This window comes from Callospermophilus lateralis, chromosome 3, assembly GCF_048772815.1.
Source record: "Callospermophilus lateralis isolate mCalLat2 chromosome 3, mCalLat2.hap1, whole genome shotgun sequence".
In the NCBI taxonomy this organism is placed as follows: domain Eukaryota; kingdom Metazoa; phylum Chordata; class Mammalia; order Rodentia; family Sciuridae; genus Callospermophilus; species Callospermophilus lateralis.
In genome coordinates, this window is record NC_135307.1 from 14,784,553 (window position 1) to 14,803,596 (window position 19,044).

At 39.2% G+C, this 19,044-nt stretch overlaps 1 protein-coding gene across 2 annotated transcripts in view; it reads left to right on the forward strand.

The window, feature by feature from the left end:
• Positions 1-1,515: 1,515 nt before the first annotated feature.
• Rps6ka5 (ribosomal protein S6 kinase A5) overlaps positions 1,516-19,044 on the forward strand; it is a 188,271-nt gene continuing 170,742 nt past the window's right edge. For both annotated transcript variants that reach the window (XM_076848025.2, XM_076848026.2), the window contains exon 1: positions 1,516-1,806. In XM_076848025.2, the coding sequence (XP_076704140.1) occupies positions 1,707-1,806 (100 nt within the window). In that variant the 5' untranslated portion in view covers positions 1,516-1,706. The remainder of the gene's footprint in view (positions 1,807-19,044) is intronic.

Sequence of the window (19,044 nt, forward strand, 5' to 3'; positions counted from 1 at the left end):
ATTAGGCACCCCTTTTTAAATTAATTTTTAAAATTTGTATATAACAGCAGAATGCATTACAATTCTTACTACACATATAGAGCACAATTTTTCATATCTTTGGTTGTATACAAAGTATATTCAAATCAATTCATATATGTACTTTGGATAATAATATCCACCACATTCCACCATCGTTTCTAACCTCATGCCCCCTCCCTTCCCTAAGGCCCCTTTTAATTCAAACCTCGCAACAGTATCCTTTCTCTGCGGTCTCTCTCCTCTCTCCTTAAGTCCATCCATTTCACTATAATCAAAGCTAGGTCTCATGAGAACAGTTTTGATATTATAACTGCTATTTGAGGTTTCCCATTGTGTACTAAACAAAACCTGCAGTTTGGCATAGAACTGAGGATTCTCCATTGCTTTACCTTTCCAGCTGTTTCTCTTACATCGACTTTCATCTAGCCTTATCAATCACTTCACCTACTCTGGCTTTCTCTACTTCAGGCCTAGACTCACAGTTACCCTTTCTGTGTGAAACGTCTGCTGCTGGCAGTTGGTTATCTTAAACACCAACTTGCCCTAAAAGTCTTTCCCAGCCCCTCCTCTGAGAATAATTTCTGCCATCTGTGCGATTCTGTAACGTTTTGTACTGTACGACTGTTTTATTTCAAATTCTGCTTTATGGTTTCCTGTGTATATACACAGATTGTCGGTTTCTCACGTTCTATTGAAAGCTGCTTAGGGGAAGGAATTGAACTCTATTTTATTAATCTCTGTGTCCTTTTGGCGCCCGGGAAGGGTCCGGTAAAATTATACAAATTTTTTTTTTCAAAATTTCTCAGAGGGAACTGGACTGTAAATTTTTGTACCAAGAACAACTTGCATTTAAGTATAAAATTTGCTTAACTTATTTAGGGTTCACTAGAACGAGAAACACCTTTGTATACGCATTCGTCCAGGCAGTCACACACCTGCGGATCGCAGCCTGGGACCCTCTGGTTTGTCTGCAAACACGTGGATGACAAGCGATTCTCTTCAGGTCCCTCCTCTGTCCACGGTGATTGGCGGACCATACGCTCCAATCATCCCTCCCCGCCTCTTTCAGCAGTAGCCAATCACAGACCCCGAGCGCCTCCTGACTACTAGACACTGTTTACTAACAGATCGAAGCTGGGGAATAAGGGGTGTGACTCTTCTAGGAGGTCAGGGAAGGGAAGGTGTTGACTGCGCGTGCGCACCACAGGCAGTGGGCGGGGCAGAATCTAGGGTCTCACCAATCCGAGTGGCCGCGCTTCTCCCTCTCCTGCCTCCCCGCCAAGCAACAACAATTCGAGGAGCGGGGCGGGGCGTCTAGTGAAACGTCAGAGCAGGATGCCCAATGGAAGCCGGCGCTGGCAGACGCGCGCGCCTTGCGCCCAATAAGCGGTGACAGCTCGAATGGCTCCTCTACCTTGTTGGCTGTGGGCGGAGCGGCCTGGAGGAGGAGGCGGTGGAGCAGGGGGCGGCTTGGTTGCGCGGTACTAGCGGTGCCCGCCGTAGGGGGAGGAGGCGGAGGAGCCAGCCGTGCGGCCAGAGCGGGAAAGAGACTCGTCTTCGCGTCCGAGTTGTGGAGCCGCCGCACCCCGGCTCCTGGGGCTGCAGCAAGGGCTGTGTGGGGACGGGCGTCCGCTGTCTCCCGGGTTCCCCTCAGAGCGACCCGCGGGATCGGAATAAGGGAGAAGATGGAGGAGGGCGGCAGCGGCGGCGCCGCCGCGGGCACCAGCGGGGACGGCGGCGACAGCGGCGAGCAGCTCCTAACTGTCAAGCACGAGCTGCGGACCGGTGAGCGACCCCGCCCTCTGCCGGCCGGGCCCGGCGCGGGGTCGCGCCCCGGGGGACTGGCGGGGGCCCGCGCGGGCCGGGGGCGGGACTCGCTGGCGGGGCGGGAGCCGGGGGTCTCGGGAGGTCCCGGGAGGTGGGCGCGCGCCCTGAGGAGGGGCCGAAAGTTTTCCCGAGTCCGGGAGGCGGCGGCGGACGCGGGGCGGCGGGGCCCTGGAGGCTGTGGACCGCTGCCTGCGGCACTGGTCTCCGAGGATGCTTTCGCGCCCCCCTTCCCGCTCAGGTAACACAGCTGTCACTGCATCCTGTCTAGGGCGAAAGGTGCGCTTTCCTCTGCGCGAGGTGAGCGGCGCCTGGGTTTGGAGCGTGACTCCCTTCTCCACGCCCCTTGAGGTGGTCCAGGCTCGGGGTTAGGAACCGTCCCGTGAGAACTGCGGTCCTGTGACACAGAAACCCAGGGGGGTGTCTCCGCTTTAGCCAGTCTAGACTGCGGAGATAAAGAGGCTTGCCGGCTCCTGGGATTGAGTGCTTTTATTTGCAATTGTCGTGAAATACTATACTTGGCCTTGAGTTTCTTTCAAAGGTCTCTTGAGATGCAGGCTCTGTAAAGCTCTGGGTGAAAGGGACTAAGGAGCAGGCTTTGATCCCACATTCTAATGTTTGTGATCACTAGAGTTGTTCTGAGTCTTATACTTGTTAAATTACTTTTTCATTGTGTAAGTCCAGGTTTATGATTTTGGAAAATGCTTATCTGGACCAATCAGTACAGTTTGGGTACAATTGTGTTTGTAGAGCTCAATCTCCTATTGGAGATACGTTTTCATTTCTGAGCAGATAGTACATTTTAACAGTCTGTGGTCTTTATTATTACATATTATTGTGAGCATTTAGGATTTTTTGTCACTGCTTCTTTTCATATTGAAATATTCTTTTATTATGTAGACACAAAGCTTAAATGGCAGTTTTCAGGGGTACACCTAGTACACTTTATTTCTGTTTTGAACAGATCATAAAGGTGGCTCTGTTGCACAGTTCTTTTAATTATTGTTATTTCTGATGATATTGCTGATTAGTATTCCATTGGATGCCATTGTGGTCACTTAACATAAGAGATGTCAAATTAATGCTTGCTTGCTTCTTCCTCCTCCTCTTCCTCCTCCTCCTCTTCCTCCTCCTCCTCCTCCTCCTCCTCCTCCTCCTTCTTCTGGCTACCACTCAGGGGGCACTCAACCACTATGCCACATCCTCAGCCCTATTTTGTATTTTGTTTAGAGATAGGGTCTCAATTGAGTTGCTTAGTGCCTGACTGTTGCTGAGGCTGGCTTTGAATTCATGATCTTCCTGCCTCAGCCTCCTGACTTGCTGGGATTTCACGTTTGGCCACTGGGCCTGGATCAATTTCATGCTTTCCTAATTCAACATTTTTAAACATTGTGGTTTTGGACATTGTCAATCTGTTATATATCTTGAACCAGTCATCTATAATATTTTTGAGTTCCTAACATAACCTTTGTAGTTTCTGTTGGCTTGGTTTTTCTCTTTTGATTTTATGGACCACTGATGTTTTCAAAGGGCTATTAGGTCATTTACTTAATACATATATGTTTGGTGTTAATATCTGATTTGCACCAGGCTCAGTGTCTAGAACTTTCTGTGTGAATTTTTCCTTATCTTACATAATGATTCACTGCTTTATATGTACAGAATCATACCGTACAGCAAAAAATACTTGAAGTCATGTGCTCCTCATCCATTGACCATGATGCAACAAGGAGCTTTTGCTCTATGACCGTCCAAGGAGCAACTTGCTTGTTATTAGTAGTCAACCAACTGCTCAATTTCTGGATTTTGCAAACAATGCTAGTTTTGTAGAAAACAATGAGTACTGCTTTATTTCCCTTTCTCCACTAACTGTGTGAATCATCAGCAAGTTTGCATTTTAGAAACTTTTTCTGCTGGTTGATGAGGTTATACTGAATTCATTAGTGTTGTTAACTGTCAAAGGAAATGAGCAGTCATTTTGATTTATTGCTGAACACTGGAACAACTGACCGGACATAGTGGTCAAAACCACTGTTAAAATAAAACTTGAAAGAGTCACTCATCTTGAGCCAACTGTGCTCCTTTTAGCGCAGGATGCTATAATAGTCACCAAAGAAATTTGATCTGATGTGGTCCCTTCTCAAATTGTGGACAAGTGCATAGTCATATCAGGTCGGTTGTTGACGATTGCCTTTTTTGTTCATGACACTACCCTGTGTGCTTTAGGATGAATTAAAAATCAATAAAAGTCAGTGTAAGGATATGGGAATTGCTGCAGTTATGTAGATTAAATAGCATAGCACACCTGGGCATGGAATTGGAAGACATAATAAATCCCAGCTCTGCCACTTACTAGCTGTGTAGACTTGGGCAAGTCGCTTCATTTATTTCAGACTCACTTCTTTCATCTACAAAATGAGAGGATTGAATGAGACATAGTTGGAAAAATGCTAAGCACTTTGCTTAACTTACAATAAGTGGGCACTCAGGAAATGTTTGTTGAATAGAAACCCAGGAATCACTGCACAACAATATCTTATTGTAAGGTGTCCATATTAACTCTGTGAATACTGGAAAGAAAATCACTCATTTGATGATTAACCCATGCCACATTGTCTGGCTGTTATCTTTTTCTGTATTTCTTTTTCTCTAACAGAGCATAAGTGATCCTTATAATAATTCATTTACTTATATGCATTAGACTATAAGGTCCATGGGTAAGATACTATGTCTTTGATCTATTTGTAGCCCCTGGCATATAGTAGTTACTCATATTTGTTGAATGAATTCATCAAATGGATGAAAATAAGGAACACATCTAATAGTATATTATATTCCCAGTGCCTTGCAGATGTTAGGTGGTTGATAAATGATGATAGTGACAATAAAAGCTGAAGAATGCAGAGTATAGGATTGAGTTAAATGGCAATTTCTTGAGCACTTTCTGTCTTTTAGCCTAGATAGTATCAGTACCAAAAATGACTAAGAAAATGTTCTGCCCTTTGTCATAGTTTAATAATAGTGGTATGTGCACAGTATAAAGTTGCCAAAGAGCAATTGAGACTTTTAAACAATCAGAGCGTTGGGTTATCTTCCTCATTTATGCAATAAGTATTTTATTGCTTACGTTCTGGATGCTGTTTTAGATACTAGAGTTACAAGACATATGTGGTCTCTCTACTGGAAGGACATCAGCTGCATCAGGCATTGATGGAAGCAGAGGTGTAGATTGTCTATCGTCTCTTGAATCTCTGCTTATGTATATGTGATGGTTTTGTCCTTCTCCTTGGCAGTCCAGCTTCTCCCACATGGGAAGATGCTGCTGAAAGTTCCCAAGTTTTACATCTTAAATCTTTAGGTGCTAGAAAGACACTGGCCCTTTTCTAAGCTTATAAAAATGTCAGGAAAGGACAGTATTGTCTTGGCTTTGGTCAGGTGTCCACATTTGGTTCATTGAACTAAGGTCAGGGGAAGCGATCATGTTCTGCTAAGGTGATAGCAATTGTAGTGACGTGGATGGGGCAAACTAAACTCTCTGAAGAGAGAATGTTGCTTGTCATTAGGAGAGACAGCCTTAAAACTCAGGAGAGGACTGACAGGAGGGTTGTCTATTGGGTTTTAATGAATTACTGAAAATCCTAAAGGTTTAAAGCAACATGATTTCTCTGGATCATGAATTTGAGAGTTCCTTAGCTTGGTGGTTCTGACTCAGCGACACTCACGAGGTGATAGTCACGATGTTGACCAGGACTGCATTCAACTGAAGACTTGTCTGGGGCTGGTTGTTCCCTTCTAAGAGGGCTCACTCACATGTTTTTGTCAGGCTGTTTCAGCTCCTTGTCACATGGGCCTCTCCATTGGGTGGCTTGAGTGTCCTTATGACATGGCAGCTAGTTTCTCCCAGAACAAGCTATACAGGAGGGAAAAAGCAAAGCGAAAGCCATGTTGTCTTTTTTATTAAATGGTTCTATTGGGATGTCGTCTGTATACCGTATGGTATACTTTCCTGTTTTAAGTGTACAATTCAGTGTATTTTAGTAAAGTTAGAGATATATAATGATTGCTACAATCTAATTTTAGAACACTTCCATTACCTAAAAAAAACCCTCCTACCTGTCACTCTCCATTTCCACTACCCAGCCCCAGCCCTAGGCAACAACTAATGTATTTTTTGTTTCTATATATTTGCCTATTATGAATTTTATTATAGTAGAATCATACAATTGTGGTCTTTTGTAACTATCTTCTTTTGTTAAACATTGTGTCTTCAAAATTCATCCCCATTATTTTATTGATAGATTGTATTTTTTTGTATTAGATGTATCATATTTTAAAATCCATTCCTCAGTTAATTGACATTTGGGTTGTTTCCCTTTTGGCTATGTGAATAATGTTGCTCTTCACATTTGTAGACAAATTTTTGGGTGGACCTGTGTCTTTATTTCTCTTGAGTGTTACCCACAGTATAAAATTGCTGGATCACCTGAGGACTGTTTTCCCAAGGTGACTGTACCATTTTATTTCCCTCCAGCAATGCATGAAGGCCTCAATTTCTCCATAGCCCAGCCAATGTTTATTATTTTCTTTTTGCTTTTTGCCGTTGTAGGAGGGGTGAAGCAGTATTTCCTTATTTTTTTTAATATTCATTTTTTAGTTGTAGTTGGACACAATACCTTTATTTTATTTTATTTATTTTTTTCTTATTGGACATTCTGTATTTATTTATTTATTTATTTATTTATTTATTTTATTGGTTGTTCAAAACATTAAAAAGCTCATGACATATCATCTTCCATACATTTGATTCAAGTGGGTTATGAACTCCCATTTTTTACCCCAAATACAAATTGCAGAATCACATTGGTTACACATCCACATTTTTACATAATACCATATTAATGACTGTTGTATTCTGCTACCTTTCCTATCCCCTACTATCCCCCCTCCCCTTCCCTCTCATTTTCCCTCTCTACCCCATCTGCTGTTGTTTAATTCTCTCCCTTGTTTTTTTCCCCTTTCCCCTCACAAACTCTTATATGTAATTTTGTGTAACAATGAGGTTCTCCTTCCATTTCCAAACAGTTTCCCTTCTCTCTCCCTCTCTCCCACCCCACTCGTCTCTGTTTAATGTTAATCTTTTCCTTATGCTCTTCTTCCCTGTTCTGATCTTAGTTGCTCTCTTTATATCAAAGAAGACATTTGGCATTTGTTTTTTAAGGATTGGCTAGCTTCACTTAGCATATCTGCTCTAATGCCATCCATTTCCCTGCAAAATCCATGATTTTGTCGTTTTTTAGTGCTGCATAATATTCCATTGTGTATAGATGCCACAGTTTTTTAATCCATTCATCTATTGAAGGGCATCTAGGTTGATTCCAAAGTCTAGCTATTGTGAATTGTGCTGCTATGATCATTGATGTGGCAGTATCCCTATAGTATGCTCTTTTAAGGTCCTCAGGGAATAAACTGAGAAGGGCGATAGCTGGGTCAAATGGTGGTTCCATTCCCAGCTTTCCTAGGAATCTCCATACTGCTTTCCATATTGGCCGCACCAATTTGCAGTCCCACCAACAATTTACAAGTGTACCCTTTCCCCACATCCTTGCCAGCACTTATTGTTACTTGACTTCATAATGGCTGCCAATCTTACTGGAGTGAGGTGTTATCTTAGGGTGGTTTTGATTTGCATTTCTCTGACTGCTAGAGATGGTGAGCATTTTTTATGAATTTCATGATAGCTTTATCTATTTCTACAAGAAATGCCGTTGGGATTTTGATCGGCATTGCGTTGAACCTGTAGAGAACTTTGGGTAATATTGCCATTTTGATGATGTTGGTTCTGCCTATCCATGAACAGGGTACATTTTTCCATCTTCTAAGATCTTCTTCTATCTCTCTCTTTAGGGTTCTGAGTTTTCATTGTATAAATCTTTCACCTCTTTTGTTAGGTTGATTCCCAAGTATTTTATTTTTTTTTGAGGATATTGTGAATGGGGTGGTTTTCCTCATTTCCATTTCAGAAGTTTTGTTGCTGATATTCAGGAATGCCTTTGATTTATGCGTGTTGTTTTTATATCCTGCCACTTTGCTGAATTCATTTATTAGTTCTAGTAGTTTCTTTGTAGACCCTTTTGTGTCTTCTAGGTATAGGATCATAGCATCCGCAAATAGTGATATTTTAAGTTCTTCTTTTCCTATTTTTATGCCTTTAATTTCTTTTGTCTGTCTAATTGCTCTGGCCAGTGATTCGAGAACTATGTTGAACAGAAGTGGTGAGAGAGGGCATCCCTGTCTTGTTCCAGATTTTAGAGGGAATGCCTTCAGTTTTTCTCCATTTAGAATGATGCTAGCCTGAGGCTTAGCATATATAGCTTTTACAATGTTGAGGTAAGTTCCTGTTATCCCCAGTTTTTCTAGTGTTTTGAACATAAAAGGATGCTGTACTTTGTCGAATGCTTTTTCTGCATCTATCGAGACAATCATATGGTTCTTATCTTTAAGTCTATTGATGTGGTGAATAATATTTATTGATTTCCGTATATTGAACCAACCTTGCATCCCAGGGATGAATCCTACTTGATCATGGTGCACAATTTTTTTGATATGCTTTTGTATTCGATTCGCCAGGATTTTATTGAGGATTTTTGCATCTATGTTCATTTGAGATATTGGTCTGTAGTTTTCTTTCTTTGAAGTGTCTTTGTCTGGTTTTGGGATCAGGGTGATGTTGGCCTCATAGAATGAATTTGGAAGGGCTCCTTCTTTTTCTATTTCTTGAAATAGCTTGAAAAGTATTGGTATTAATTCTTCTTTGAAGGTTTTGTAATACTCCGCTGTATACCCATCTGGTCCAGGGCTTTTCTTGGTTGGTAGTGTTTTGATGGCTTCTTCTATTTCTTCCTTTGTTATTGGTCTGTTTAAATTGTGTGTGTCTTCCTGACTCAATCTGGGCAGCTCATATGACTTAAGAAATTTATCGATGTCTTCACTGTCTTCTATTTTATTAGAATATAGGGTTTCAAAATACTTTCTAATTATCTTCTGTATTTCTGTAGTGTCTGTTGTGATATTGCCTTTTTCATCCTGTATGTTAGTAATTTGAGTTTTCTCTCTTCTTCTCTTCGTTAGCATGGCTAAGGGTCTGTCGATCTTATTTATTCTTTCAAAGAACCAACTTTTAGTTTTGTCAATTTTTTCAATGGTTTTTTTGTTTCAATTTCGTTGATTTCCGCTCTGATTTTAATTATTTCTTGTCTTCTGCTATATTTGCTGTTGTTTTGCTCTTCCTTTTCTAGGGTTTTGAGATGTAGTGTGAGTTCGTTTATTTGTTGCTTTTTTCTTTTTTTGAGGAATGAACTCCAGGAAATGAATTTCCCTCTTAAAACTGCTTTCATTGTGTCCCATAGATTCCGGTATGTTGTGTCTGAATTGTCGTTTATCTCTAAGAATGTTTTGATTTCCTCCTTTATGTCTTCTGTAACCCATTGATCATTCAGTAACATATTGTTTATTTTCCATGTGATGCAGGATTTTTCCTTCCTTCTTTTATCATTGATTTCCAGTTCCATTCCATTATGATCAGATATGGTGCATGGTATTATCTCCACACCTTTATATTTACTAAGAGTTGCCCTATGGCATAATATATGATCTATCTTTGAGTAAGATCCATGTGCTGCTGAGAAGAACGTGTATCCACTTGATGATGGTTGATATATTCTATACATGTTGGTTAAGTCTAGGTTATTGATTGTGTCATTGAGTTCTATAGTTTCTTTATTCAGCTTTTGTCTGGAGGATCTGTCTAATGGTGAGAGTGATGTGTTGAAGTCACCCATAATTATTGTGTTGTGGTCAATTTGACTCTTGAACTTGAGGAGAGTTTGTTTTATGAACGTTGCTGCACCATTATTTGGTGCATATAAATTGATAATTGTTATGTCTTGTTGGTGGATAGTTCCTTTTAACAGGATATAGTGTCCTTCTTTATCCCTTTTGATTAACTTAGGTTTGAAGTTGATTTTATTCGATATGAGTATGGCCACTCCTGCTTGCTTCTGAGGGCGATGTGAGTGGTATGATTTTTCCCAACCTTTCACCTTCAGCCTGTGTATGTCTTTTCCTATCATATGAGTCTCCTGAAGGCAGCATATTGTTGGGTTTGTTTTTTTGATCCAGGTTACTAGCCTGTGTCTCTTGATTGGTGAGTTTAGTCCATTAACATTTAAGGTTACAATTGAAATATGATTTGTACTTCCAGTCATGTTTATTTATTTATTTATTTTAGTTTGGCTAGTTTTTACTTTTTGGTTGTTTTCCTCCCCGTTTACTGAGATACCTCCCACTGTTGGTTTTGGGCACTATTTTTCCATTCCTCTTCTTGTAGAATTTTGCCCAAAATGCTTTGCAGTGCTGGTTTTCTGGCTGCGAATTCTTTTAGCTTTTGTTTATCATGAAAGATTTTAATTTCATTGTCAAATCTGAAGCTTAATTTTGCTGGATACAGTATTCTTGGTTGGAGACCATTATTTTTCAGCGTTTGAAATACATTGTTCCAGGATCTTCTCGCTTTCAAAGTCTGTGATGAAAAATCAGCCGTTAACCTAATTGGTTTACCCCTGAATGTAATCTGCCTCCTTTCCCTCATAGCTTTTAATATTCTCTCCTTGTTCTGTATGTTGGCTATCTTCATAATTATATGTCTTGGCATTGGTCTATTACAGTTTTGGATGTTTGGGGTCCTGTAGGCTTCTAGGATTTGGCAATCCATTCCATCTTTCATCTCTGGGAAGTTTTCTAGGATTATTTCATTTAATAGGTTGTCCATTCCTTTGGTTTGAACCTCTGTGCCTTCTTCTATCCCAATGACTCTCAAATTTGGTTTTTTGATGAGATCCCATATCTCTTGGATAGATTGCTCGTGAGATTTAAGCATCTTTTCAGTGTTGACTATCCTCTTTTCAAGTTGATAAACTTTGTCTTCATTATCTAATGTTCTGACTTCTACTTGATCTAGTCTATTTGTAATATTCTCGTTAGCGTTTTAAATCTGGTTTATGGTTTCTTGCATTTTTAAAATTACTGTTTGGTTTTTTTTTAAGATCTCTATCTCCTGGTAAAGCTCGTTCTTTGCAGTTTGAATTTGTTTGTTTAGTTCGTTTTCAAAATATACTTTCAATTCTTGGACTTGCTGTCTCATGTCTTCTCTAAAATTCCATTCCATCTGAGTTAGGTATGCCTTGATTTCTTTCCCTGTCCATGTTTCTGATTCTTCTAGGTCCTCCTGTAGATTTAAGTTGTCCTGCATTATCTGTAATCCTTTTTTCCCTTGTTTTTTCATGTCGTTCACGTTACTTTCCAGCTCTGTTTGACTGCTTTGTAACTGCTTTCTCCTATACATTTGTTTTGGCTTTGTTTATCTCTGTTGTCTCTCCTTTGTGGTGGGAGATTATGCCTATAGATGTTGGGCTTTATTGTACTTTAGAGCTGATTCATTCAATTTATAAAGGGCTTCCGGATTTTGTATGCATATAGTGGTTTGTTTTTTGTTCTTAGGACTTTAGGTTAGGTGCTATGCAGGTATAAGGGTTAGTATGTCTAGGCTACTTTAGAAGATTGCTCCACTGAAGGGGGGTACTAACCGTCGATTGGATCCTTTATTTTATTTACTTATTTTTATGTGGTGCTGAGGATTGAACGCAGGGCCTCACATGTGCTAGGTGAGTGCTCCACCACTGAGCCACAACCCCAGCCCCTCATTATGCTTTTGATGTTTCATTTTTCTAATGATGTTGAACATCCTTTCATGCACTTACTGACCATTTGTATGTTTTTTGGAGAAATATTTATTCCAATCCTTTGCTCATTTTTTAAAATTGGCTAATTTGTCTTATTTTATTATTGAGATTTCTTTATTCTAGATGCAAGTACCTTGTCAGATATATGAGTGCAAATATTTTCTCTTATAAAGTAAGTTGATCTTTCATTTTTTTGATGGTGTCCTGAGAAGTGTGAAAGTCTTAATTTGATGAAATCTAATTTTTCTATTTTTCCTCCATTTTTTTTCTTGTGTGTGTTTAAAAAATCATTATCTAATCCAAGGTCATAAGAACTTGTACTTCTGTTTTCCTCTAAGAGTTTTATAACTCTAGCTCTTTTATGATTTTAGATCTATGAATTAGAGCTATGATGAATTTTGAGTAAATTGCTGTACATGGTGTGAGGTAATGTCCAGATCCATTGTTTTGCCTGTGGATATCCAGTTGTCACATCACCATTTGTTGAAAAGACTATTCTTTCTCCCATTTAATTGTATCGGCACCCTTGTTAAAATCAATTAACCATAGATGTATGGTTTGTTTATTTTAGATTCTCAATTCTGTTCTATTGATCTGTTTGTCCTTCCTTAAGCAAGTACCACACTACTGTGTCTTACCAAGTATGTTTGAAATAAGAACATATGTCTTCTAATTTTGTTGTTCTTTGTGTGTGTGTGTGTGTGTGTGTGTGTTGAGGGGTAGTACTTTCAATGGAACCTAGGGCTTCACACATGCTAGACAAGTGCTCTACCACTGAGCTACATCCCCAGCCACCACCACCCCTTCTTCCAATTTAAAATTTTAATTTGAGACATGGTCTTGCTGAATTGCCCAGCCTGGCCTTAAACTTGCAATTCTTCTGGTTTGCCTCCCAATAGCCAAAATTATACTGTGCTTGGCAAACTTGGTCTTTCTTTTTCAAGATTGTTATTCTGGGTCCATTGATTTTCCATATGAATTTCAGAATCAGCTTTTCAGTTTCTGCAAAGAAGCTAGCTGGGTGAAGTTCTGACAGGGATTGCATTGAACTCATAGATCAGTTTTGGGAGTGTTGCCGTCTTAGCAGTGTTAAGTTTCCTGATTGCTGCATAGGAATATCTTTTATTGAGGTCTTCTTTCATGTCTTTAAATGATGTTCTATCATTTTCAGAGTTTGTACTACTTAGTTAAATTTATTCCCAAGTGATGCTCTTGTAAAATAAATTATTGTCTTTAATTCCTTTTTCGGATTATTCTTTGCAGATGTCTAGAGATCCTTGTGTCCTGCAACCTTTATTAGCTTAGTAGTTTTTTAGCAGATGCCTTAGGATTTTTTTTTTATTTAAAAGATCATATCTGAGAATAGAGGTGGTTTCACTTCTTCCTTTCTAATCTGTATGCTTTTGTTTACTTTCTTTGTTTAATTGCCCTGGCTAGTACCTTAAAAACAGTGTTCAGTAGCATTGTCAAGAATAGACATCCTTGTTTTATCCCTGACCCTGGGGCAGAGCACTAGTCTTCCATCACCAAGTGTAAGAATAGCTGTGGGATTTCCATAGATGCCCTTTATCAGATTGAGAGAGTGTCTTTCTATTCTAGTTTGTTTGGTGTTTTGTCATGAAAGGGTTTTGGACTTTGTCACATGCATCTGTTGAGATGATCGTGTGTTTTTATTTTTTAATTTTTTTTTTGTTGGTGTGATTTATTGAATGGATTAATTTTTGAATGTTAAGCTAACCTTGAATTCCTGGGGTAAATCCTTTGTGGGCCTGGAATATAATCCTTTTTATATGTTTGTTAGCATGTTGTTGAGGATTTCTGTGTCTGTATTCATAAAAGATACTTTTAGTTTTCTTTCCTTCCCCTTGCCCCACTCCTTCCTTTTCCTTCTTACCTGTTTGGTTTCTGGCATCCATATTGAAGGTCTTTTAACAGAGGTCAGGGGATGGGCCAAACTACTGATTCTGCTCTAACTTACTGTGGGAACTTGAATCTTTCTGAGCCCAGGTTTTCTTATCCAGAAAGTAAAGGTGTTGGACCTAGTGAAAGCTGGTGTTCTAAGGATTTTTATGGAATAGAAGAAAGTTAGGAGCTATGATTTACTTTTAATGACCATTCTGTTTTACTGAAGAATTCATGTAGAATCCCACTGATAAACAACAGTTCTCTGCTGCTTTTTGAACATGGCTCTATTTATAAGGATTTAATTTGTAGTTAGTTATTTTTTCTTTTTAATTTTTTTTGTAGTTGTAGATGGACAGCATGTCTTTATTTTATTTGTTTATTTTTATGTGGTGCTGAGGGTCGAGCCCAGTGACTCACACATGTAAGGCAAGCACTCTGCCACTGAGCTATAGCCCCAGCCCTGTAGTTAGTTCTTTGGAAATAAAACCATCATGTATAGTAAAAGATATTCAGATTTCAGTGACAGTCTCAGTTATCTGAGAGTATGATGCAGCTCTCCTTTTTACACTAAACATACACAAATATATTTTTGTGGACGTATATGTTTTTATAGTACTTGTTCCTTTTTCATGCTTTCTTTGAGGCAAGTAGACAGAACTTGTGCTCTGTCTTTAATTTTATAGATACATTGAGAAAGTTAAAAATATGAATAGGTTATTGACAGTACCCTAGCTGATTCCCTAGACCCCCCCCCAAAATTTCCTTTTAATTTTCTATCATGAATTTCAGAGATTGAGAAAATGATTTATTTGGGCAGAGAATGGCATCTAAGCCTTTATGTCAAAGAGATTCAAGTGAATAGAGGTTGGATTACTTCTTCCTTTCAATTCTGGATGTATTTGTGGGGGAAAGACCTCGGTGATAAGTCTAGTTGCAAGAAACTATCTATTTATCATCTATTTATCAATCACATAAAATATAAAAGATATTGTATTGAGATGTCAGGGCAATAAACAGGATCAAGTAAGGTTAATCTTGCACCCAAGGATTTCAACTTCCCCAGGACACATATGACCTAGATAGAGTCCTGAGGGCCATTTGTTAGACCAATGCTTTCATGGAGAGAGGAGCCCAACCTTGCCCTCCAAAAGCTCCCACAAGGTTGGGGGAAGAAAACAAGGATCAATACAGTATGATGAGTCTGCAGTAAGAGGTCAGTTGCTCCGATCGCCAAAGAGAAAAAGAGAGTACCTTGGAACCCAAGCTTCTGGAGACCAAGGTGATTTGATTGGCGGGAACAATTTTTCCCTTTAATAAGAAACTGACACTTGGTGACAGCTCTTCTAGGGAAAGTCTGATAACATCACACGTTGGTTGAAGTTTCACAGTTAAAAACACTGATAAGAGATCCTGCAATTTGTACACGTGGAAAAATGAGAATTCATACCCTATTTGAATCAAATGTATGATATGTCAAGATCATTGTATTGTCTTGAACAACTAAAAAAAGAGAGAGATGTTTATCCTTAAATGCAGGGGGAGAGGGGAGATTGTCCTAGTCACTGCCTTTGAGCTCTGTCATGACTTCCATTCTGCATATATCAAATGTATGAGCACTCCTGCATTTATCTTGTTTGAGTGACTAGGGTCCAAAATAGATTCTTGTCTTCCTTGTGTTTGTTTTTAGCAGTGTCCCTTTTAGTTCAGGTGTAGTTCCTTTCTCTGAAAGTCAGTTGGATTCTCTGAACTTCACACATTCCTAGATTTGTGAGTGAATGATCTCAGTTAAAAAAAAATTCTCTAAGACATTCTTCCAGGGGCTGGGGCTGGGGCTGGGGCTCAGTGGTAGCACACTTGCCTGGTATGTGTAAGGCACTGGGTTCGATTCTCAGCACCACGTATAGATAAATAAAAAAATAAAGATCTATCAACAACTAAAAAAAAATATATTAAAAAAAAGACATTCTTCTGTACTGCAGGATAATACGGAGGTAGAGTTCCCAAGTTTTAGTGCAATACTTGGTATTGCAGTTGTTTCACACTCAAGTTTTGTTATATAATCAGTGTGTTCTTGACCAACACAAAAACTAAACACAAAACACAAGTTCTGTCTACTCTCCTCAAAGTAAAGAAAGCATAAAAAAGGAGCAAAATTATTTATTGTGTAAATAATATTTTTGTATATCAAATTATATGGAATATAGAAAGCGAACTTGGTACTTAAAAGAATTCTGTTATTTGTGCTTATATTTTTTAAAAAAACCTCTTGATTCTGTTTTCCATTTGTGCCTCTTACTGTTAAGGGGATTTTTCTGACACATCATTTTTATAATTTAAGTTGCTGCAAAGAGGTAAATGAAATTTTCAGTGGTAGGATGAATAATGACCCCTGTCCTCCTGCCAAAGATGCCCACATCCTAAACCTGGACCCCTGTGAATATGTTAAATATTCCATGGCAGAAGTGCTTTTGCAGATGGGGAGAGTAGCCTGGATTATCCAGGGGAGTCCAGTGTAATCACATAGGAAGGTAGAAGGGCGAGGGGAAAAGGGGAAAGAAGCAGGGGAAGAGGGGGGAATGTCACCACGAGGAAACATATGGAGTAATGCCATTGTTGGAAGGGGCCATGAGCCGAGGAATGCAGGCAGCTTTTAGAAGCTGGGAACAGATTTTTCCCCCAGTCTCAAAGGAATACAGCTCTGCTGTCACCTGATTTTAGCTCCATTAGACCCAGTTTCAGACTTCTGATTTCCAGAACTTTAAGAAACAAATTTATGTTGTTAATAAATCATCAAGTTTATGTTCATCTTCTATAGCAGCAATAGGAAACGAGTACCTGTTGCTTAGGATTGAATGAGCCAAGGGATAATTTTGCTTCAGGCACTGGTGACTAACATAATGGGATGCAGTCATTTAAACAACTATTTTAATAGGGAAGGGCAATGAGTGTTCTTCTGGGGTAGGACTGTGCTGTTTCTCCAAGGAAACATCCTTGCTGTGTTGCTGCTGACCACCTGTTCTATTTTTCATAGGAACACTCTGCACTAGATCCCTGGGAACACCTACTTTATTAAGTTGGTGGCATGAAAGCATCCAGTCTCAGGCCCATAGCATGTAAACGTGTGATTGGGCATGTCTTTTTTTTTTTTTTTTAATATTTCTAGTTGTAGATGGACAAAATACCTTTATTTATTTATTTATTTATTTATTTATTTATTTATTTATTTTTACGTTGTGCTAAGGATGGAACCCAGTGCCTCACACAGGCTAGGCAGGCACTGTGCCACTAAGCCACAACCCCAGCCCAGGGTATGTGTCTTGAATCTCCTCCTGTCTTCTTTTGTGTTATTTTTCTTAATTTTCTGGTGTCTTAATTAATCTTAGAAATTTGACTTCAATCTTTTCTAGACCAAGGCAAGGATTTATTAAATATGAAATTAAGTAAGTACATTTATATTTAAACATATGAGTACATAAAGTAATATAGAAAACATGAGAATGCTTTTTACTTTCTATTCAGTGTTTTGATTCTTAAGTAGAATCTTTATCATAATGTTTATGCTATTTTTACATTTCTTCTAAAAAGAGAAAAGTGAGTCCTCTAATTAATTAGTAGCACTTTTGATGTTTAAAAAATATGATAAATCAATAAAATAGAGGCATACTTAAAATAATTCTAGAGGCAAAAAGGTGGAGATGGATAGAGGGTTCTCTTTGCACTATGCAGTTTCCTGCAAAGTGGAATATCCCATCATTAGCTGGAAAGTTCACTCAACTGAAGCCCTCCGTACTCTAACCAAATCAATAATCTGAAGTAGGAGTAGGTGTTTTTCCAAGGGGAAAAATTATTTAAAATAGGTAATAAGGATAAGGATGTACTTTGTTTCTAAATATGGTGCTGTGGCGGGGGGTGGGGGGCATGAACACTGAATTTTAACAGTGTTTTTGAAAAAACCCACTCTCATGATCTTATGCTTGCTTTTCCTTTATACTTATGTCATTTGTTTATAAGGAAACATCATAATTAGGGCCAGAATGGAATAAATCTAATGCGGCCACACACAAATGAAACTCATAACTTGGACCTAATTTTTCTATGTATAAATTGGGTACAATAGTCACAGTTTTATTTATCTGCCAATTATCATTGAATTCCTACTGTGTGTCTCACACTGTCCTAAATGCTATGTTTAGTAGGGAATACATTAAACCTGGCTTTTATCATCACTAAATAATACTTGAGAGAGACATTAATTACACAATCACATAACTAGCTCTACAGTTACAGTTGTGATACTGAAGATGTATGGGTTCTGTGAGGGAGCCTAACTGGGTGGCCTCTCAGGGTGTGAGGGATCAGTGGAGCCTTCTGTGGAGCCATCAAAACCCTGTGTGGTGATTACTTTCTTCTTATTCTAATTTTATACATGGGGAAACTGAAAACTTCTACTTATCCAGAAAGTATGTAGAAGAATTGGTTTTAAAACCCAAGCAGACTGTCCTGAGGTCCCACTCATACCAAGTGCTCATGTAGATGAATATGGGCCAGGAGCTCCAAAAAGAGGTCTGGGTGGGATAAGAATCCTGGCATTATTGGCATGTAAATGACACTTCAAGTCAAGGTGGTAGATGAGAACACCTTAGAAGAGATCGAAGAAAGGAAGAAGACTTAGACCTGAGCCCAGAAAACCCCCAAGATGTAGAGAATGGATAGAAAAGGAGTGGCCAAGAAAGAACACAGAGAGGGAGGAGCCAGGAGAAAAGCTGGAGACCACCTGGGGAGTTGTGCTGTTGTGGGAGCCCAGGAGAGGTGCTAGGGCTGGAGGTGGGGACACAGTCCACGGACCCCTGTGCACAGGGGGAGAGGTGATGATGCTGAGGTCCTTGTGACAGGGGTGTGCAGGATGAGAATACACAGGTGCATTTGGTGGCAGGAGGATGTGGAGTTTTGAAGGCATGATTTTTTTTCTTTTCTGGGAGTTATGAAGAAAAGGCAATTCTTTATTCAAGAAAAATAGCTTCACTGTTTTAAAGAATTATTATTCTGATCTTTTAAAAAAAAAATTCCTAGATACAGGAAAATCACCCAGAAAGTTGACACAAAGCTTACATAATGTACAAGAAAAATTTGTCTAATGTTGTGGAACAGCTTCCAGAAAAAGGTTTTCAGGCCCAGCAATGGAAATGCTCCTGTGCTTTCTGCAGAGGTCATTTCCCTGAACATGTTCTCTGGATCATGCCAAAATTCTTAGTAGGCTTAATGTTCTGTTTCTTATTTTTGAAGTGTTTTATATTTAGTTCAGTTCTTCTAAATTAAATTTATTTGGTGCATGTATTGGCTATTTGTAGCCACTTTATAAGCATTTGTGTTCTTATTGACTCAGTTTTCATATTGGCTAAGTCATGTAATTCCAAAATCACTTGGAGAAGTAAACACTGCTGTTTTATGCACCAGAAGTACAGTGTGTCTTCAAGGTAAGAGACTCCAGCAATGAAAG